At 42.1% G+C, this 23,093-nt stretch overlaps 2 protein-coding genes, 1 long non-coding RNA gene and 2 other non-coding genes across 17 annotated transcripts in view; 3 read left to right on the plus strand and 2 right to left on the minus strand.

Moving 5' to 3' along the window:
- ERN1 (endoplasmic reticulum to nucleus signaling 1) overlaps nucleotides 1-14,320 on the minus strand; it is a 96,197-nt gene extending 81,877 nt beyond the window's left edge. For 2 of the 5 annotated variants that reach the window (XM_065563592.1, XM_065563591.1), the window contains exon 1: nucleotides 12,238-12,575. In XM_065563592.1, coding sequence (XP_065419664.1) covers nucleotides 12,238-12,342 — 105 coding nt within the window. In that variant the 5' untranslated portion in view covers nucleotides 12,343-12,575. Of the gene's footprint in view, nucleotides 1-12,237; nucleotides 12,587-13,132; nucleotides 13,184-14,133 lie in introns of those variants that run through there. The other 3 variants (XM_065563594.1, XM_065563595.1, XM_065563593.1) reach the window with 3 other exon arrangements.
- A 2-nt stretch (nucleotides 14,321-14,322) lies between these two features.
- On the plus strand, nucleotides 14,323-17,738 carry LOC112059443 (uncharacterized). The gene is made up of 2 exons (XR_002888753.3): nucleotides 14,323-14,451; nucleotides 15,011-17,738. It is a non-coding gene; the product is annotated as an uncharacterized LOC112059443 (long non-coding RNA).
- On the plus strand, nucleotides 14,796-14,860 carry LOC112059456 (small nucleolar RNA SNORD104). Its single transcript, XR_002888771.1, has one exon. It is a non-coding gene; the product is annotated as a small nucleolar RNA SNORD104 (small nucleolar RNA).
- LOC112059457 (small nucleolar RNA SNORA50) lies at nucleotides 15,174-15,311 on the plus strand. The gene has a single exon (XR_002888772.1). It is a non-coding gene; the product is annotated as a small nucleolar RNA SNORA50 (small nucleolar RNA).
- Nucleotides 16,425-23,093, minus strand: part of TEX2 (testis expressed 2) — a 112,259-nt gene continuing 105,590 nt past the window's right edge. For all 9 annotated transcript variants that reach the window (XR_010591890.1, XR_010591889.1, XR_010591891.1 and 6 more), the window contains 3 exons: nucleotides 20,906-21,115; nucleotides 20,302-20,422; nucleotides 16,425-18,496 (listed from right to left, as the gene is read on the minus strand). Coding sequence is in view for 6 of the 9 variants with exons in the window: in XM_005282896.4 (XP_005282953.1) it covers nucleotides 18,374-18,496; nucleotides 20,302-20,422; nucleotides 20,906-21,115 (454 nt within the window). In the remaining 3 variants the exon portion in view is untranslated. The remainder of the gene's footprint in view (nucleotides 18,497-20,301; nucleotides 20,423-20,905; nucleotides 21,116-23,093) is intronic.

A 23,093-nucleotide genomic window follows, 5' to 3' on the forward strand; every position in this document is an offset into this window, starting at 1 on the left:
GGTGAACAATATATAGATCTATGAGATTCTGAACAAAGGAGAAATTAGGAACTGTACTAGGTGGCCTGGCACACCTGCAGTTTTACACCTACTGCCCTTGTTGCAGCTTTCAGAATACAAGAGTTATGCCTGTAAAACCCATTAGTTCTAAACTGTTTAAACAAGGTGCAGTTCCACAAACACAACTATACAAGGGGAAGGGCTGTAGCAGCCACTATTTATCAGGTGCTGTGGCTAGCCAATAGAAGGCACCTCAAAGCCAGACCATTTGCAAATTTTGCAAAACCTTTGCCTATAGGGATTACTTCAAAAAAACGTGGCTTGTCCATGGATTTCTGTTGTATCTACTCTTTACACAACATTAAGAATATGAGGAACACCCCCCGCCCCAGAGACTACCCCCCAGAGTTAGGTTCTGGTAGCTTCCGCAATAGAAAACACGGAAACCCACGAGAGGGGTTCCAAAATATTTAAATGAATACTACCCAATTCCTGTACACTAACATTTCCATAACTTCTGACTGTGTGTGGCTCAAAAGCTTGCATCTCTTATCACCAGAAGTGGGTCCAATAAAAGATATTGCCTCACCCACCTTGTCTCTCTAACTTTCCCACAACTAATACAAAAAATTTCCCAGAAATCACCATGACAAATGATAATTGCAACCATAATGATGTTTGGAAGGTATGTATTGTTTTAAAAAACAGTGCTTATGAAGCAGAGAACTGAAATGTTACTTTGTCATGGCCACATGAATTGTGAACTAAACAAGACACCTAAACTGCTTGTTGGTATATCAAAAACCAATATTTTCTTTTAACTCTCAGCTATTTTACATGATCAGTAGTACCTGGAAAGAAATGGAAAGTAGTTAATGTGCAAAGAGTTCTTTCTGCGCACACTGCAAATGGGAAGCATGAAAGTATTTTCTCACTTTTAGCCTTCAGATCATGACTGAGTTTAAAGATAAAAGGGGAGAGCGGGGAGACCATAACTGAAGGAGGTATTCACACAAGTTTCTACCACAAGCCAGACTGTCACCTGCACAGAGTATGACACAGAAAGTTCTGAAGTATTAATTAGATCATGAAATTCTAGCAGCAATCTGCACTCTCATCTTAATCTGTTGGGTGTAGTATAACTGGAAGGGGGAGGGAATAATCTCACTCCCACACAGCCAGTTCCTTTTTAGTCGGGTAGAAACCTGACATCACTTTCTGGTTCAGGGATAACCAGGAAATATGTGCCTTCTATACCCCCTCTCTCATCCAAGTTTCAGTGAATAAGGTGGGCGCTTTAGCCTGCATGGCTGTCAATCTAACCCTGTTCACAAGCACTAAATAAAATAACTAAAATAATAATAGTGTTGAAGCACGTTTTCACTCAGAACATGCTTATATTCCAAGTATGTATGATCTACTAACTTTTACATATTTTCAGATTAAATGAAGAAATGTGTAAGAGACTGTACTGAGAAGAAACCAACGACTGCACAGCCTTTTCTGATACTAGTGTGGTATGTTTTTAACGCTGGCAGTCAAGCCACACAAAATAATCTACTTCCAATGCAGTTGGATAGAACTAGCTAATCTCCTCCCCGACATGCCAAATAGGTTGCTGTGCACGTGGCCCACTATCGGTAAGAGTCCAAGAAGCAAACGTGCCAGGTTCTTTAATGGACCTTAGTCTTCTGCAACTTGGCACATAGCACGGACATTGCACAACTAGGATGGCAGTTACTTCTGGAATTCAGAACTCAAACTGGGACTAATATTTTGAAAAAGATAATATTAAGGTTGCAAAGCAGACACAGAAAGCTCCTTTACCAAAGAAGTTTGTCAGGACTCCGAAGGCCAATTTCTGCTCACTTACGCCCAGGAGGTTGAAACCAACTAAGTTACATAGCTGTAAGCGACAGCAGAGTTTGGTCCCATGTATATAGCTCTTCCCTTCAACCAACTGATCCTGTAACAATGATGCCCTTGTTAAACTTTGTTCTCCCTTGCTCCAATTGCCTTGTTCCATCACTTCTTGCGCCCTGCTTTTTTCTTCAGCCTTCCTTCATTCTCCATGCATAATCTCCAGCTGCTCAAGGATTCTCTGTTTATATTAAACCATTAAAAGGGTGTTTATGTGGTGCTGCTTCTTATGCGCTGCAGCAGCCACCTTAGATAGCAAGGGTGCAATCGTGAAGCCTTGAGCTGAACCCTGAAGGTGAGTCAACTATTTTAGGCTTGATACACTTGTCAGTGTTCCTTTATTTCCAATGCCCTATTTGTTTTACCTACTAACAGGTTAAAAATTCATAAGCATATGCAACTCTTAATTCAAAATCTCCAATTAATTTTAATTATTTGAGGCACAATATTTTTCAGCTAAGACTTTTAAACTGACAGACCCATTGCAAATTACTGAAGTTTGTGAGTTAGCAAGTAAAAAAGAAACCAGGAATGCTGCATCACAAGATCTACTTTATTCACAAACAACTATACAGTCACCTGGAGCAACTGATAGGTGCTTAGTATAAAACAACAGAAATAAGTTGATTTCATAGTTTAAATTCCTTCATGGCATATTTGTAAATATCAATAGATTATTGAAAAATTAACATGTATAAATGTCTAAATCCAAATTTTCATTATTCATGTTGTTTTCTTGGATTCTGCACTTCACATTGGACAATGAAAATAGACAAGTCAGTTTCACTTGTGTTTATTGGTGTACTTCAGCACTACCCAAAGGCCGCAGTGTCTGGGTTGCAAACACTGAACAGAAATGCTTATTTGTTTTTCAAAAAAAAAAAACCTGCTCAACTGGAATTTTTTAAAATGCCCAATGAAAATATTAGCATGAGATCTTATAAAAACTTGTATTTACAAAGCCTAAACTTGAGACAAGTTTAACCTGATGGTACCCAGAGAAATAGACTGCTCCACCATAAAAAACACTACAGCTCCAATCCTGAGATGAGCTCCAGGTATAGGGGTCCACTTCTTCAGATTTCATTTCAGCACTGGGGCTGAAATAGCTATAATTCAATACAAATTCTTAAAATAGATTCTCATTTCACATTACAATCATAGTCCAAGGAGATGTAATACAACACATTGCCTGAGATATATGGCAGGATGGAGAATTAACAGGGCAAGACGACAGACCAAGTTATACCTCTTTAGTGAATAGCAGAAAAGATGATTATACAGAACACGTGAAAAGCTTAGTTTGGCTCAAAAAGCCACCCGCTGTGGAATCGATTATGAATTTCGATCAGCAGGATAGCTCCTTGCTAACTGTGAATTTCCATCCCATTGGTAAAGTTACATGAAAGATTCACAAGAAGAACAGGAGTACTTGTGGCACCTTAGAGACTAAAATTTATTTCAGTATAAGCTTTTGTGGGCTACAGCCCACTTCTTCAGATGCAGCTTATGCTGATATAAATGTGTTAGTCTCTAAGGTGCCACAAGTATCCTGGTTTTTTTGCGGATACAGACTAACACGGCTGCTACTCTGAAACATGAAAGATTCAGAGTATTAAAGAAACTATATTGCTCCTTTTGGGATTCTAAACAAAAAATTGTTTCTTTAAATAAAAGCTAAAAAGATGGGGAATAATGATGGTGTTATCTGATATTTTAACTAGAAACCCAAATTTCTAGGTATTCTTCATGCCTTTACCAAGTTAAGCTTCAACAAATGTTCTTGAGTACTGAATGTTAATCAGGATATAATGGAAGAGGGTTGGGTCTTTTAAGCGCTTGTTGCCACTAGCATAACAAACCTCCTCTTACTTAGACTCACTACCTCTTTGTGGGAAATAAATAAATTACAAACCAATAAAGAAATGAGTCAAAACTAATTTGAATTAAAACAAAGCCAAAATAAAGTTGTGTTACAAATTCTGATATGTTTATGTATTTGTGCACAGCTGAGTATCAAACAGGGTATTATCTATCATTTAGGAAACCTCTGTATGGGTTATCAGGTAAGTGCCCTATTTCTAGTACTTCGCTTTTAAGATTAGAGAAGTTTGTCTAGAAAATACTGGTTTAATGAAGATCAAATTCCTATGAGAATAGTTTCCTCCATTAATTTAGCTTTGTTTAAAGACAGTGGCCTATATTTCAGAAGTACTAAGCACCCATATCCTACTGAAGTCAATGGAAGCAGCAGTTTTGAAAAAAAATCAGGCCACTGATTCCTTAAAGTTTTAGTTCTGTAACTTAGAAATATGTCATATTATTGGAGTGCTTATCACTAGGGGCTCCTCAGGTGCGAGTAAACAACAACACAGAAAAGTATTCCAGCTATCCACAATATGTCCCAAACCTTTTGCTTCATTGAAAGAGCTCAGACACCAGGGATGCCATGAATTAGCTGTGAGATAGAATAACAGTCTGAATATTGCTTCCTGTTACTTCAATAAAACAGCTTACAGTTTGTTAGTAAGCAAATCACAATGCCATGTGTTACCAGTAAATGATTTCCACTTTTTAAATAAGAAAGTGTTTGGAAGAGATTATAAATGCGTTTACAGTAAATTCCACTTGCAAGGCTTGGTGGGATAAAAACACTGACATTTTGCTAGGTTTAAATAAATCTTCACAACTTCGCTGCTAACTAAAGCACTAATATAAAACTGTTGAAAGTATAAACTATTAACAAAAGATCAAATCCTGCATTCCTTGGGCACCCAATACTCACTATTTCAATGGAATGCAGAATAAGACTGTATATTTATATTTGGAAATATTCTAGCAAAAGTAGAGTCTAAGCCTATTCCCACTGACTTCTATGGGAGCAGAATCAAGCACTTTAGCTACAGCAAAGACCAGAAATATAACTTGTGTTCCAGGAGACAAGGTGTGGACAAAGTAATATATTTTTAAAATGAGCATCTGCACAATACTGGAAACATTTAGCATAATCATCACGTGGTCTATGATTCAGGGAGCCGATTTTGTCAGCTAGTGCTCTAATTACATTGCTGGCTACAGGCTGAGAGTCACTGCATAATAAAACCAAGCCACTAAATAAATTTTGTAAAATTGAATGAACTAATTTTGCAGCATTAGTAATTAAGTTGATGCTTAACGGAAAGCTGACCAAAAAAAAAGCTACTTTACACTTTCTTTAGAAAATTAAATAAAATCTAGCGAGCCTTATGACCTTAAAAAAAAAAATCTAGCAACTATCTGTCGGTTATTTCTAGAGTCCCCTTCACTGCAGTGTCTAGGCACTGGTGAGTCTTCATAATTGTGTGCATGCACATGACAAGAACATGTCCGTACACATCATGCTGTACCTCTATTCCCAGGAGCAGGCAGGGTATTGAACTATACGTAAATTCCACTCTAACAGGATTCTATCCTCTTTCTAGATCAAATTCTGAGATGTGCTGAGCATCATCAACTCCTATGAAAGCTAATGGACTGAGGCCTCTCTGGGGAAACAGAACTTGTTTAAATATTCACAAGAACACTAGAGCCAGGAAGGGTAAGGACAGAATGATACATATGCGTATCTGTACATTAAGCCACTCTTGGTCAGGTCTAATCTTAGGTACATGCATCTTGTTAGTATTCCTCTAAAGGAATATAAACAGTAATTATTACAATGAGCTACCAAATGTATCAGCAATTCAAACCATATATACTGATGTTATTCTACATAAACCTTAAAAAATAGGTCTCTTTTCATTAAGTCTTAATACTGTCTCACCTTAGTTTTCATGCATGTTTTGCAACTTAACTAATACTGCCTGATGACAGAAAAAATGCTTCAGAAGAAAACATCTGATCAGGGCTGGGGTTTTCCACTTTCTAGAACATGCTGCATGTGTTGCACATTATGTATGTTATTAGACAGCATTAAAACTCAGCCCACAGCCCACGGTAGGGGACATACCAGTGTTCTAAACACTCATTTTATCCTTAACAAGAGGTTGCTGTTTTTGAGCTGTATAATCTTCAAAGGCAAACAGGGAGAATTCAGGATGTTCCGCTATAGCACTGATCACAAGGAAAGGGTTAAAGTAACTAGCTTTCTTAAATATATTTATCTTCTCAGTTCACCATAACACACTTTCTTTCAAATTCCAGTGTTATATTTCAGTGCTCTAGAATATTTATTGCGGCACCAGTGACTATTTATAGGCCACTCTGTTAGACTCTTCACTGTTGTATCTAAGATGTTGCTCCCTCATAACATCCTTCCATTTATTGCTTGGGCAATTCCAAGAACTGCTCACTGAGTCGCCTAAATAATGAGGAAGGCCATGTTAAAATACAAGAAAAAATAAATATAAATATGAACTACAAACAACAGCAATGGTATCACACAAAATGCCAAAGGCTGGGAAATTAGCACAGAAACTTCTACAACAGAATGTCCCCATTACTTTTTCTTAATATGTTCATCTATGTCTGTCCAGTTATTTGGGTGATCTGCGTTTTCTAGATTGTTCCATGTTGTTCACATCTTACTTCAATGTTATAGTGATACCAAAAATTATATGCCAGTTGGCCATTTTCATATGTATTTATTATCCAAATGAGCTCTTCTGGTCAATTACCTTAATTATTGTCTGGGATGGGGGGGAGGGGGAGGGAGACTGGGACTGGCTGAGCATTGAGATTGAGAGTGGGAGATGGAGAGGGAAAGGGAGGGGACAGGGAGCTAGTAGGGGCGGGAATGGAACTAGCCAGGCAAGGAGACTGGGACTGAGAACCAGTGGGGTAGTGAAAATAGGGAGTGGGAACAGATCTGACAGGGAGCCAAGGAGCAGGGGAAGAACTTGGATGGGCTGGTCAAAGAGACTGGGACAAGGATCTGGGGGGTGCGGGAAGAATATCCAGATTGGCCAAAGAGCCCAGGGAGGGAGATTGGAACTGGGAGCCCGTGGGAATAGGAGATGTGGGGTGTGACTGGAGGCCAGGGTAGGAGAAAGACAAATTGAATAAGGAATTGGGATGTGGGGACTGGTTGGGAAAGGAGACCGAGGACAAGGAGCTGAGGGCCTGGAGAACTTGGAATGGCTGGTCAAGAAGACTGTACGTGGGCGTGGGGAGGAGACTGGGAGGGGCATTCCAGAGGGGTGAGACTAGGATGTGCAAAAAGATTGAGATTAGAAGCCTGAGGAGTAGAGACTGGTACGTGCAAGGTGAAGAGATTGGGACAAGGAGCAAGGGATGGGGAAGAGACAGGACTGGTAGGAGAGGATAAGGCAGAAGGGTTATGCTTGAGGGGAGTGGGCAGAAAAGTCTGTGCCTACTAGAGCATGTTCCCCTACAGAGCCTAGAGTAGAACCCAAGTTCCCTGAGTCTCATTATTCCTCTGCTGTCAGCAAATATCTTTGAAACCCACTGACAAAGTGTCTCATCCCCCTCTACTGCCAGTCCATGTGATAGAATTGTACGACTGGAAGGGACCTCAAGAGGTCATCTAGTCCAGTCCCCTGCACTCATTGCAGGACTAAGTATTATCTAGACCATCCCTGACAGGTGTTTATCTAATCTACTCTTAAAAATCTCCAGTGATGGAGATTCCACAATCTCTCTAGGCAACCCCTCTGATAGTTGGGAAGTTTCTCCTAATATCCAACCTAAATCACCCTTGCTAGAACTTAAGCCCATTGCTTCTTGTCCTATCCTCAGAGGTCTGTCCCCTCTTAGTCTTCTCTGCTCCAGATTAAACAAACCCAATTTTTTCCAGCCTTCTCTAATGTTTGCTAGACCTTTAATCATTTTCGTTGCTCTTCTCTGGACTTCTCCACATCTTTCCTGAAATGTGGTGCCCAGAACTGGACACAGTACTCCAGTTGAGACCTAATCAACGCGGAATAGAGTGGAAGAATTATTTTGTGTCTTGTTCACAACACTCCTGCTAATACAGACCAGAATGGTGTTTGCTTTTTTTTTGCAACAGTGTTACTATGTTGACTCATATGTAGCTTGTGATCCACTATGACCCCCAGATCCCTTTCTGCAGTACTCCTTCCTAGGCAGTCATTTCCCATTTTGTATGTGTGCAACTGATTGTTCCTTACTAACTGGAGTACTCTGCATTTATCCTTATTGAATTTCACCCTCTTTACTTCAGACCATTTCTCCAGATCATTTTGATTTTTAATCCTATCATCCAAAGCACTTGCAACTCCATCCAGCTTGGTATCGTCTGCAAACTTTGTAAGTGTACCGTCTATGCCATTATCTAAATCATTGATGATAAATCAGATACTGAACAGAACTGATCCCTGGGGGACCCTACTCGATATGCCCTTCCAGCTTGACTGTGAACCACTGATAACTACTTATTACAGATATCCGTTACTCTGTTAGCTCAAGTGACAGTGGTCTGTGTGGTGGACCTAAAGGTTGCAACTCTCTTGATGATCCATATGGATGTTCATATGAAGGAATTTGTTTTTTTCCCTCCCCAACTTCTGCAATAAATGACATAGGGGTCCTACAGACAGCAGTTTCTTCAATTGCATAACCCCGATTCATTCTCAGAGCAGATCCATCCTGTGCACTGAATGAGGCAGGGTCCTGTGGAAAAAATAGTATATGGTTATGTAATTAAATACTGTATCATAATGCATGTGTACAAGGGGGCTAAATTAAGGTTGCCCAGGCAACCATAATTCTGGCATTTCCCTGAAGTTGAGTGCTGTAATGTTAATAATGTTCTTTTAATGTAGTTTTGTGCATGTGTAATATAAATTTAAGTTATACATTTCCAATGGGTGGGAAAAATTGTATCTACAAAATATATTTTTTCAAGTCATCTTTACCTGACTGGATGGAAGTTCCTTCTCAGAGCCATTACAGCACAGATGAAATATAGACAGAGTTTTGCACTGATCTCTTATGCTTTGTTAGTGTTAATATGGATGAATTTTAAAGTAACTGCAGCTTGTGAATAAAACCTAGATAGCCTAACCTATTTTTAGGATGGAGCAAAGGGGAGGGGAAACAGAAGGGAAAAGGAGTTTCATTTCAAGCCCAGCACCAGCAATCCTAATTGTAACTAAGGAGTATTAATGTGATCTAGTGACTAGGGCTTTACTCTGGGACTCAGGAGACCTGGGTTCTAGTCTCAGTTGTGCAAGCGACCTTGGACAATTGCTCCTTGCTTGTGTCTCCTTCTGTAATGGATAATAATCATACCTGTGACTAAACATTTTTTTCCTAAAAACAAATAAAAGGCTGTCCCTGGACAAAATCATACATGCCAAGTTTTAGGTTGGAAAGAATTATCATAGTCAAGTTATAAACTTCTACCTACAAAAAGCACTAATATTAACTATGGTCCCAATCCCACACTGTGATCCTCATGAGCAAACAAACGACTGTGCTCATACAGTGCCCGTTGATTTCAATGGACTCTGAATGGGCTCAGCAGTCCACCCAGGCAAATCATCCTGCAAGATTTAGGCCTATAGCAGCATGAAATTAAATGGGGTTTGCAAATGTGTCTGGACCAGGTTTCATTTATAAGACGGACCCTGCCAGGCATAGGTGCTAGAAGTAGGGGTGCTGCTGCACCCCCTGGCTTGAAGTGGTTTCCATCATATACAGGATTTACAGTTTGGTTCAATGGCTCTCAGCACCCCCACTATACAAACTGTTCCTGCACCCCTGCTACCAGGCCCAAAATTTAGGTTTTTCTGATGGTGTTGGCATGGTGAGAATTTTACAAAACTTACTATTAATCTTTTTTTTTTTCAACATTAAAACACAGCGGGGGATTAGGAGACTATTCAAAGTTTTCCTCTGCAGTGCTCCAAATGCAATAGCGACGTGCTACGCAATGAAACTCACCAATTTAGATAAACTGTCCAAACTGACTAGAATAAAAGAAGCAGCTCTCCATTTATGTTGGTTACATCTTTTTTTCCTTTGAAGTAACCATATAATTAAACCTAAAATTCAATACAAACTATGTATACAAAAATCATCCTAAATGGTGAAAGGCAAATTAGATTACCAAAACAAGGAGCATAGAGAAAAATATCTAAGGTATTACCACTACACAAAGATTTTTACGGTAATTTATCTTGACAGTATGCTTTCAACTTTTGCTCTTTTCCTAATTGAGCAACAGTACAAAACACTTTAGAGTTTCACTGTTAAGCATGTTTACTTTTAAAAAGGGGAGTGGAGCTGTGTGGGGAAAAAGAAAGCCTCCAGCTTTGCTTAACCTGAACTATAACCCCATCTATCAAATCGGTATTTTCAGGTGAACAACAAGCAAGCCATTATACCTGCTTAAAAAGCATAACCTTAAAACACCCCTCTCCCAGATTCAGGTATAGCTCAAATACCAAGAACTGCATGGCAGCTGGTCCTTTTCACTATCACTGGATCCATGAAGGTCACGAAATAGAGGGTCTTTTTCAGGAATGGGATTTTTGAAGAATAGATATTTGATCTAAACACACTTTTTTAAAAGCAAATAATTTAAAACAACCTGTCTCTGTAGCAAAAGCTAATTGCCATATTAAATTTATCTGCAAAAAGAATTCACTTGTTAAACACACTATCTACCTCGGTGAGTCCATGGCTACATTCTTTCCCATAGCCTCTTGATGTCCAATGATGCAAATCCACGCACAACCTGATTATTTTTCAAGAGAGTTTGTGATAGTGCATGGTTCACTTGCTTTTCACCCCTAGAGATCAAGTTTCAAATTCTGAATAAGAGTCCCCTCTATATATTTGTTCACATCACAAAGTCATCACAAGTGCACATTTAGCATAACTGGCAATTTTTGGTCAAGAGAGCATGGAAGTAAAACAACAAGAGCTGCACATTGGGAATGCAGTGGACTGGCTGAGTTGTGTGGGAGACACTTCATCATTTTTATCTCCACCATCAAGAGTGTTTAGGTGTTTCAGAGAATGTAAGAAGACAAGGCCTCTGATTTGAAGAGCTTACAATCTAAACAGAAATCTACAGATGAAGGACAGGAGACAGCAAACAACAAAAAAGTGAAGGGACTAAGCTGTGATGTTTTATCACATCTATCTAGTTGCTTTATTTGTCTACATTATTTTATCCATCACCAGTTTTGTTCATGCTTCTTTAACCATCACCCATCTGCTTGCTACCAAGTTCATTCTATTTTTGGTTTGAAAATTAGTATATATACCCATTTTTGCAGCAAATATTTAGATAGCGTATTATAAGTAACCATGGCAGATAGCAAGTGGGTACACAGCTGCGTGTTTAGGACAGAAGTGAAACCGAGAACGTCATCCACATGCATGCGTATACAGAGTCATTGGGCATTCAACGGGAGAAAACGGAGATCACACAATGACGTTTAAATAGGCAAATAAATAGCTTTACAAAGATATACAAAAATTATCGCCATTATTATTATGCAGACGCAGGCGGCTGTCTGACTTTGCAGATGTGACCTACATAAGTTACAGTAACCTCTTGGCAAGCCCTAGCCAAACACACCCAGATGGCAGCTCCCCTCTTACATATTCCCACATACACCCACAGCTAAGGGAGCAGCTCCTCTCTGTTCAACTCCCTTCACACAGTATCCTTGTGGAACTGGGGGAGCAATTCCCTCCTCTCTCTGTTCACACTGTAACTCAGGCTGAGGGTACTTCCCCATATCTCTGTCCCACACCCTGAGCCCAGGGGAGCACCCCTACCTTCATAGGCCTGGAGCAATTCTCTCTCACCCCCCCCCCCCAAGGGATGCTCAGCCCTGACCCCCCCACACACTCTTTTATACCCATCTCCTACACAGCCAGAGACACAGCCTAAGCAACTACCCCAGAGTTGGGGAGGAGACAGCTCCTCAGTCACCACCCCAGCTGCCACCAGAACTCTTGACAGAGCCCCAGGGAGCTGGGTGCCAGTTTGGACAGGGCTCTCGATACTGGGGAGGGGGAGTACACAGCCTGACCAGAGAAGGGCTCCCTCAACCAGCGCAGGGGGATACATGGGGTAACTCGCCCGTCTCCGCCCTGGGGGTGGGGGTGCCGGGGGCAAGTCCCCACTCTCTATGCCCCCCTCCCAGCCCCGGGTGGGGCAAGGGATGTCGGGGGGCAACTCCCCCCTCCCAGCCCCGGGGGTGCAGGGTATGGAGGGAACTCCCCCGGTGCCCCGGCTCACAGCCCGACTGACTGGTATACATGGGGCTCCCCCCTCTCTGTGCCGCCATCCCCGGGCCCTGGTGGAGGCTGAACCCCGGGCCGCCGCTCACTTACTCTGGGCCCCGGCGGCAGCAGCGGCAGCAGCACCAGCAACGCGCCCAGGCTGAGGAGGCAGCGGCGGAGCAGGGCCCGGTGCAGGGGGCGGCCGCCCCGCTCCATGGTTCTGCACCGGGGGCTCAGCGGCGCCCGGCCGGCTCGGCGGCTCCCTGGCTGCGCCGCGGTGCAGCGTGTCCGGCCCCCCTGGCTCCGCGGGGCGGGGAAGGCCACCAACGTCACCCCCGGCAAAGGAGGTGGAGCAGACTGGGAGGGAGCCTGGCACGGCTCGGGAGGAGCCAGGGCGTACAGGGGCCATGCCCGCCGGCCGGCCCGTGGGGTGGGCTGAGCCAGCGCGTACACGGGGAAGCGCCCCCAGCCCCTAGCTGCAGACGGGGACACCGTTTCATTGCGCCCGGGCGTACACGGGCGATTCCCCCTGACCCTCATGCAGAGAGACAGCCACAGTGCTGTACTCACTTTCTCATTAGCCTCGCAGCTCCCATGAATGCGGCTCTCCGTAATGGGAGCTGAAAAGCTAGCGCAAAGTGCCTTTAAAACTCTCTGACTATTTGGGTGGTGGGGTGCACTGATCTAAACCGCCACTTTACAGATTAAAACAATTTACCTTTTAGAATGGCTCCGCAAAAGTTTGAATTTCACATATGAGAAAACAGTCTTCCAAAAATATGGAATATGGAAAGATTAAAATATGGAAACTTTGCAAAAATAAGCAAATACACTGGAATCAACCTTGTACAATATCTATGAAAAACAGCATGTTTAGAAAGTGCCTTATGTTTAATGAAAAGAAAACTCGTTTCTCTGGGCAGTTAAAATACATTTTGAAATGATCAACTGAGCCCACAAAAGAGAAATTAGGAGGACAGCAAATTCTGGAGTGGAGGTACTTTACCTGATTCCATTGTAGAGAGTGACTGTCTCCCTCTGCTGGGCAAAACATATCCTAGGCATCACAAGTCATGTATTAGATCACAAGTCATGTATTAGAGTCATGTATTAAAACGTACGATTTTAACAGAAAGAAGAACAGGAGTACTTGTGGCACCTTAGAGACTAACAAATTTATTAGAGCATAAGCTTTCGTGGACTACAGCCCACTTCTTCGGATGCATACAAGGTGCCACAAGTACTCCTGTTCTTCTTTTTGCGGATACAGACTAACACGGCTGTTACTCTGAAACCTGATTTTAACAGACAACTGCTGATGGTGATTAGCAAAATCATGTGAAAAAACGACCTTACTGCTTTTCCTACTTATTTAGGTGTGCATAGTGCTTTAAACACATACAGTAAACAAAACCGAGGTCACACCCCTTAGTAGTCACATAGAGGCCTGGTCATGGAAATTCTGCATAGAGAAGGGCTGGACTTTCTATGCAAGACGGATAACAGATAATGGCAACTGACCGCAGAGATGGGGGGAGTTCACAGGAAATAAGGGGAAAGAGAAAACTCCTCTTCGGTGAGGATCATTTATCAAGGAAGCCGAGTTTTGAATGGCCAGTGTAATACTGGACCGTTCACTATTTGGGATTTATGCATCTCCTCATTTAGTTGTCATAATCCGGAAATCCCTGCCCTATTAAAAAGCATGTTTCCCAGGGTCTCAGAACTGGTGTTTTTTTAACACAAGGCAGGCAGGACAAATGCTTCTGGTGGGGGAATCAAGAGAGCAATGGTCAGTGGGTTTGGAGCGGGTTAACCTAAGGGAGCTCTGGCGCCCACTGGTCCCAGGTGGGCTGGACGCTACCGGGTCTGACTCAGCCAGGCTTGGCCCAGCCAAGTTCAGCTATCGTTCCACCCACTAGCATGCTTCCGACCCAAGGCCCTGCCGCTGAGCCCGTCTCAGCCCCTCTGACCCCGGCCTAGTTCGAAACAGGACCGTTAGCTCACGGTGCTCTGGTGCGCACCAGCCAGATGCGGTTGGCGCCAGCCCCAGACCAACCGGCCCCGTGCGCTCCACTTTGGGCCTAACTGGCCCAATAGGCCCCGCCCCCTCATCATCGTCATCGTCATCCCCCTCCCTTCCCGCGGCCCAAATTGCGCGAGAACCAGCCGCTGACATCAAACGGTCACGTGGCCTGTGACTTACATTTTATTGGTTGCTGATGAGAAGGGGCGGCGCCTGTTGAGGCGCCCGAACTATAAATACCGGCGAGCGGCCTCGCTCCGCCTTTCTCTCTGCCTAGGGGAGCAGGCAGGGCGTTGGAGGTGAGCGGGGGGGTAGATGGGGCCGGCTCGGTATTCTGTAGCGAGGATAAGGCCTAGCGGCGGGGGCAGTGAGGTGACCCAGTGGGCTGTACCAGTGGCGGGGGGGGGGGGGCGATGTATGGCTTGGGGCGGGCCGTTTGCTTTGGGGGGGAGAGCGGTGGCTCTAGGGATGGGGTGTCCCACCTGCTCCGGCAGTCGGGAGGGGAGTACGGGGGCGGTGTCCCGTGGTGGGGGGGGTGTGTTTGCTCTGGCGCGGGGGAGGAAGGAGTGGGGGGGTGTGTGTCCTGCCTGCGGCTCAAGGCGCCCGCCTGAGGGGGGGGGTGTCCATCCCATCGGCGCCGGCTGCTGTGATGATTCTCCTTACACGTGTTAGACTTCTGACGCAGATGAAGTAAAGCCTAGTCTGAGCCCCCGGCGCCGGGTCCCTCTAGCTCGGGCGGGATATGGCGTCCTGCCCCCCCGGGGCTGCGGGTTGAGCCCGGCCCGGCCCCCAGACGCTCTGTGGCTGCCGGGGCCGTGCACTCGACTGGGATCCTAACAGGGCTCCTGTTCCCCGCAGGTATGACAGGAGCTGGCCTGGGACCTGCCGCAATCCCTGGAGAGCGCCTACCCGGTGCTGCTGACCCACCGCCCGCTGCTTTTCTTTTTTTAAAGGGTGGGGTGGATGGTTAATAAAACAGCAGAAACAAATCGTGAGACTTTTGTTTCGTTATTGTGCTCTCCAGCACTGTCTTTGAACTGGTGAAGTGTCCCGCTAATGGCTTCACTGGCTAAGCAACAGTGCAACAGGAAAAAGCTTGTTCATAACTGGTGCTGCTTAGTTAAAATCTGAGTGGCTCTTTTAAGATCAAGTAACAAGGTGATTACTGCACCTATTAAAGCTTAGGTGAAGACCATAATTAAATTCGAGCCCTCCCCTTTCTGAATGAAATTTCCTTTGCCTAGAGGCCCTGGACTTGTGGATGGAGGACCTCTGAACGAAGCTTTTGCACAGTGGAATAAGATTCAGTAGATGCTACATGGGAAGTGGATAGGGAAAGAAGTTTTCATCTCCCATCCATAAATGTGGTTGTAACCCAATCCTCGAGTAGCTTTAAGATCGATATAGGATTTTTCCCATGTCTGGTTTCACTATTATTTTCCTGCAATGATGATCAAGCAGAGGAAAGAAAGTTGTGCAAACAGCATTTGAACCACACCACCTTGAGTAGGGCCTAGTGATTATAACTAAGGTTTTTTCTTCACAGTTCTAAGGCATCTTTCAAAGGTACTTAAACATAGTGGACATCTTATCACTCATGATCAGTGAGTTTACCCTTCCACCTCTGGTAAGACATACTGACTTGTAAGAGGAAGACTTGGCAGCAGCTAGAAGTGAGCCTAGGACTAGACAAGGGGATAGCTTTCAGAGAGGAGCCATTTTTTGTCTTTGAATCAATAATTGAACATATTAAAGTTACTACTCACCAATACTTCTAATGTGACTTCTGCTGTTTGAATTTGACTATAAACAGGAGGGAGCTGTGTGTTGTGTGGTTGCAGCCTACATAATATATATATACACACGCCGCACCTGTATGTCAGCACAGCTGCACATGGGCCATGAGTTGTGAACCACTAGAACTGTCTACTTCCTCTACATTTGGAATACTCTTACATAAACATTCTACTGGAACTAAAAGAACCCATTTATCCATTACAGCAGCATAGAATTCAAATTTTTGATTTTTAAGCCTTTATTTTCAAAGCCAGAACAATATATCCTTTAAATCCCTTATCCTAAAGCATCAGTCTCTATAGCCTCATAGTGCAGCTTGAATTGAACTAAGAATGAACTTCTGGAGAAATTGTAAGAGTGGGGTACAACATGAAAGTGGCTTCCCAAACACATCTTTTGAAAACATGGGTGTCTTGCACAAACTCAAACTACTGGCCAAACAAAATTATGCAGAAATAACTTACAAGCTATGTAATGTGTCTGACATGGGATAACTTTATTTCAGAAAACAAAGCAAGCCAATTGTAGTTACCCACATAGTTTGACTAAGAAGTGCAATATGACAATTGTGTAACAAATCTGGATATCTTTTCACATTAGTGCATCTAGTCCTTTGACTTATAATTCAGTTATTGCACATAGAAATCATATAAAAGACCTGCGTACAAGACATGCAGACTTCATGAAAGGCAAATAATGCCTATGTAGTAATGAGCGCAATACCAGAACAGTATACACAGACTGGAATAGTCACAGGAGTTTAGGTAACAAATATAACCTGCTAATATTGCAATTAAAAGTAACCAAAAAATGTGTTCAAATATAGACTTAATTTTTAAATATATTAAATGCTAATTTTATTTATGATGTTTCAGGCAAGGTGCTGTTTAAAAAAATCTTCACTATGATAGCTTCATTTAGAGATGGTAAATCATCAAAAAGTTACACAAGGTAATTCTGATTTACAACAAATGGGACTGAACACAATATACAAAGTTCATAAAAATTTACTTTTCAAAAGAAAAAAAAAGCAAATTATGCTAGTCAAAGGGGAGCTACAAAACTCACCTTTGTAAACTAAAACATTCTGACACAAATACATGAACAGTTGGCAACACTGAGGAAAAAGTCACGTTAAATATCAGATATGTAGTGTTCAAATAGTTATTGATTTAATGCATACATTTAATCTTGAATCTCCACACAAGATAGAAATAAAAAGGCAGTTTTTTTCTCATAGTTTTGGCCATTTATTAGCAGAAACAGTCCTTACATCTGTCATAACCAGCTTGTGATCAGCCTGAACAACTTCAAATGCTTGAATTCCTATTTCACATACAAAACTGAGAAATAAACACATGGGTGTCAAAATCTGCCTTCAGTTACAGCTACAAATCCTCACCAACATCTGGTGATTTGAAGTCACTGTGGATGCATGGCTGTCACAGATCAGAATTTAGTCCCATGCTTTGCATGTAAACACTGGTGTCATGGGAAAACACAGCAACAGAAACTCCTATGAGAATCCCACTGTTTATTTCATTGTATAAGAGACTCCATACACAAGTAGGATAATTATTTCTGGTCAGTATGTGCAGTTTTAGACATTTTCATGTGTGCTCATATCTTTAAACATTCAGAATTAATCACAAACCATGGTGATTGTACCTCACTATGAGGCAGGCTTGCTATGGTTTGGTCTCATGGCTTTGCCTAATGCTTTCTTAATCACAATAACCCCACCAATTCCCACCTTCACTGATATTTGAGAGAGTGTGTTTTATGGCTACTTGCTTCCCAAAAAAGCATTAACTTTGTATGAAAAAAATAAGTTAATATGTATACTCCACATAAATGGATTCACAATATTACCTATACATCCAATTTACATTCTTTTCTCCTGAAAGCATTTCATATTTCAATGGCTTGACACAAGCTATTGACTGCAGAAGTGAAAGAACATAAAACAGTTCATTCTACACCTCCAACTGCCTGAGAGAAAAATAGTCTTCCAGTTGTATACATTTGTTCCTGCCAGAGGATTTGGCATGCAGGTCCTTTACTGCAAAAGAACCACCCTTCAATGCAGCAGCATGATGTATGAACACAAACTGACCACAATTTGTGTCATCAAGCTCCTTGATCTATTACAATTAGATTTTCTTTTTCTTCAAAACAGGTCATCTTAGCCTCAGTTAAAATCCTGACAGCAGCCATTACAAAATAAATCAACTTATAAATGGAATGAAACTTCGTATAAGTGCAGTAAACAGGAACAATAACCAGGCATGTTGAGCGCAAAGAAATGGGTATAGGCAGTCCTCTTTAAAAAGGTGTGGCACAAGTTAAGGACAAAACTACCGCACAGTTTAAAAAACCATGAAAATAAATTTCTTAATACTGTACACTGCAAATCTTCACATTTCATGGTTGATCAGCAGCCTCTGTGACTGGATCTTTTGAAGGGCACGTAGATGAGCGGGGATCCATGGCAGAGTGCATTAGAGGAATATAAACATCATCCATGTTTGGCATGACAAAAATTTTCTGCGAAATGAAGGCAAAATTAAATGCAACTTAGTTTAATACGTCATTCAACATTTTTGGGTTTCTGATTCATATAATTCAAAAGTAAGTAGCATACTTAAAATCAATTTCGGTTTCCCTGGGTTGGCTGGAATCTGATGCAATTTGTATATGCAAACTCTGCAGTGCCTACTAGCCACAACAGTTTGAGTAATATGTGACACTGCACCTCATATTCTTCATAGTGATTATTATGGTATGATTATAGCATAATTATGGTGTATTTTATGCAAGACGAGTCATGTGAGGGGTCATTGGAAAAGTTATGATTTGTCAAATATGATTATCCTATTTGTATGCATGTATCATTTTTGTATCTAAAGTTAGGAATACTGACTATGTATCTGTATTTCAATTGTGCTTACTCTGGATGACACCCATAACTAGCCTTTCCAGTACAACAATGAAAAGCCAGACAATGCTGATGCCCCTCAGCGCTGATGACCAGGCCACATGATTCTGGACTCCATCTTGGGATGTCAGTATTTTTCCACAAACCAGTCTGAGAATCAAGTTTTGAAACAAAGGGTTCCTGCCATATGCTATAAGGCAGGGAGTGGTGATATCTGTTGTTCTTCACTCCCCATGCTGAAAGATTCCTGGAAACACCTGAGCTGGGGGAAGTGCTGGACCCAGGCTAAAGGGATTTCTAGCCTGTGTATGAAGACCTGAGAAACCCAAGCTGTAAAGCTAATGCAGCTTGTGCCTTAAGAATCTACAAATCTGCCTGTACCATCAGTTAGACAGGATGAGACTCTGCTGTTCATATCCAATCTAGTATATAAAGCTTAGGTTACGTTTTTGTTTATTTGCTAGGTAATCTGCTTTGATCTGTTTGCTCACGCTTATAAATCACTAAAATCTGTCTTTTGTAGTTAATACATTTATTTTATGTTTTAATCTAAACCAGTGAGTTTGGAGTGAAATGCATGGGAATCTTAGCTCAGAGAGGCTGTTGCATATTCCTCTCCACGTTGGGGGTGGAGTGAGGGGAGCGAACTCGATGAGCTTACGCTGTGCACCGCAAGACGGTATAATTTTTGGGTTTATGCTCCAGAGGGGGGGGCGTGCCTGGGGAGCTGAGAGTTACCTTTTGCCTTTCTATTGTTGGTTCGTGCAGTGGCTAGTCAGAGAGTTTGCATGCAACTGCCGCTGGGTGTGTCCCCCCACCTATATTTATGCTGATGGAATCGTAAGACTGGGAGTGGGTCTGCAGCTTGTCACAGCCGCACAGTGTGAGGGAGAGCCCAGGCTGGTGGGTCAGAGGGCTCAGCCGTACCCCAGTTCCAGGTGGCACCCAGGGGGAACCCGTCACAGTATAAACCACATAATTGAAGATGAAACATTAGGAAGTGCTGAGATCCCTGCACATTTCACTCAACTCAATAAAGAGCCACAGGGAAGTGCCTGTTTCCCCCCTGCAACTCCCAGCATATGTCTCATTGCAGTTCCCTTCAAGCAGAATTCAAGGTGGCAGTTTTGATCTAGCCAGTCTGCTTGATAGGTTTGTCTCAGGTTTGACTCTCCCACTCTTTTGACCATCCTGGAAATTTATATAAGTTGGGGTGATCAGTTTGCCAGATTTTCAGCAGTGCTCAGCACTAGCAGCTCTTGCAGAACTGGAGAACTGCTGGATGCTGACCACTTCTGCAAATTGAAACTCTACACTTCTCTTATGTCTGCACTAGGAATTAAGGGAACAATTTTGAACTGTAACCTCCATTAGTTAAATGAAAAATGTCTTTAAAGTTATTAAAGAAACATACCTGAAACTCTTGTTCCAGTTTCTTTTCTATCCAGTCAGTCACGTGAACCAAAGTTACTTCTCTCTCGCCAAGCTTTGGCCGAGCTTTTAGCTCTAGATAGGGAGGTCTTCGGAAACCGTACCTCAAGAGCACACACACAAAGAGGAGAAAGTTTTTTATTGACTGACTATCTCTTGAAGGAAATGCTTGAACACATTAATTGTAAATGCAATTCAGATTTTGATGATAGCGCCTGTCACCACTCTAGTTTATAAATATTAATTCCTATTGCATCTCTTCCAAAATACATTCCAGCTGAGTGTCTAAGCTTTTCTTGTTCTTCTCAGAACTATTTTGCATATTAAATACTCTGCAGTTTGCAGAGGAAGGTTCTATTGATACTAGAGCTTCTGACGTGATGGCACACACATTTTGTAGCAAAACATTTCAAAGACGCTAGGCAAGGGAAGAAAGAATCACACTGATTTTTATTTTATTTTACAGAACTGTCAAATAGCTGCAAAGATATAAAAGTACCCAGTGTCTTTTATAAAGGAAATTAGTATCGCAAGTGGAAAATGACAGTTAAAAGAATTTAATTTCTATTTTGCTTTACTACACTTACCATATTCTGTCAGTAGGTGGTGGTGGAATGTTAACTGCTAGTGTTCCTTTACACTCTTGTACTTCAACAGTTAGCAGTAGTGGAGTATTGGAGACCTCTTCAATCTTCTTTTTAATGAACTCAGTCTCTGTTGCTTTCTGGAAATATTTTGACTTGGTAATTTTATCCACAATCCTCATGATCTTACTTGTCCGATGTCCTCCAACGTACCTTCATATGTAGAATAAGAAAAATACCTAATCAAAATGATGCTCCCAGAAATTATCTGGTTTTCCTAAAAATCTCTCTCTCTGCATGCTCCATGAAGGAACAGCATAGTAGGAGCTACAGGCTGTAAAAACAAATGATCTGACACTAAAAGCTTTGGAATAAAATGTAGGCTGAATGCCAGGGAAAAGGTGTGTGATGGAAGCCTCGGCAGTTGAGAAATGTAAAGCAAGGCATGCTAAAAGCACTCCTCCAAAAATATTTTTTTATACATATGCTGGGATTTTCAAGGGGATCTAATAGAATTAGATGCCTAGCTCCTTTAGGACCCTCAAAATCTCAGTGATAGTTTAGGGAACAATCCTACACTATCTGGGGGAAAGACTAGGCCAGATTTTCAGCAGTATTCAGGTGCCCACCGGAGTTTTCAAAACAGCGCCTAAGTGCCTAACTATTTTAATTTCAATGGAAGTTAGGTGCCCAGATGCTTTTGAAAATCCTAGTAGGTGCCTAAACACCTTTAAAAATCTGGCCCTAGGTGACTTAAGAGGTCTTTTCCATCTTGACTGCCCAAACAACTTACATTTTTTTCCTGGGTGTCTTGCATAGGGTCAACTAGATAGGGCCCCAATTCCATTTGCAGCCTTTGGGCAGTACGGCAACACAAAAAAGCTACAATTTCTATGACTATCACCAATTTCATTTGCTAAATTATTTATAGATTTTCTGTGAAGTCATGTTGATTTGCAAGGTCTTCAATAAAAGTCCTAAACACAGATTCACACTGATATGTCCAGGCAATGCTGTCAGAGTCTGTACCCAGCACAAACACCCTGCTGGTTACAAGTGACTAGTGGCTCTTCTATCTAGTCTAAGTGCACTCCCTTTCCAGATGGCACTAAAAGCATGACAATTTTTTTTTAAATGGCTAAAGATGCTTACACGACTGTCAACAGTAAGTTGGCATGATGTGTGCAAATTTGTATATCACCATCTTAACAAAAATTGTCAGGAGACAGATGCACTGAAGCACGTGCACATACATCTTGAGCTCAAGGGGACCAAACACCATGTCCCAGCTGTTTAATGCAGCGTGTTTAATTATAGGTTTTTACAATTGTTACTGCATTTAGTGTGGAGTTACTGGCAGGAGGACCAAGGAGGAAAGAAGAACCAGGCAGTAGAAGGCGGCTCCAGGAATTGTTAGCTGCACATATGCAGAAAGACTGTTTTTCTCCCCACTACAACGGAGTCTAGATGGGATGGTAGCAAAACAGACACTTTGTTGTAAGGACAAAGTACATCTCTACTTCCTTCTACACCTAGCACATCTAGGAATGCGAGCACTGCATAAAAGCCATAAGGATGGCATCTTCCACATTCCTGCAGTGCCCAAGTCATCCACTGAATGAGATGGTCCTGACAGAACCTAGCAACAGATGAGATACGACCCCCTCTCTACAATACATGCAACTAATAATTCATGAATTTATCCAGGTTCCTTTCTCCCAGGCACTAATCTCTATTAACACAATGGGCCAATTTTCAACTGGTATAAAACCAATGTATCTCCATTAATTTCAATTCCCCAATTTATACCAGCTGTGGATCTAGCCTAAACAGAAACAGAGTTATCCATTTATTGGGTGGCAATGGTGAAAATTTTCAAAGGCATGAAAGAGAGTTAGGTGGCCAAGCAGAATTTCCTTCTACATTTACATAAAATGTACAGATCACATATTATTAACGTTGCTAGAACAAAAAGGGAAAACAAAGTATTTGTAAAAATATAACATATATTACACATAAATAATTCTAGTATCAGAGGGGTAGCCGTGTTAGTCTGGATCTGTAAAAAGCGACAAAGAGTCCTGTGGCACCTTATAGACTAACAGACGTATTGGAGCATAAACTTCCGTGGGTGAATACTCACTTTGTCAGATATGTCTGTTAGTCTACAAGGTGCCACAAGACTCTTTGT

The sequence above is a fragment of the Chrysemys picta genome, chromosome 12 (assembly GCF_011386835.1).
Source record: "Chrysemys picta bellii isolate R12L10 chromosome 12, ASM1138683v2, whole genome shotgun sequence".
In the NCBI taxonomy this organism is placed as follows: Eukaryota; Metazoa; Chordata; order Testudines; family Emydidae; genus Chrysemys; species Chrysemys picta.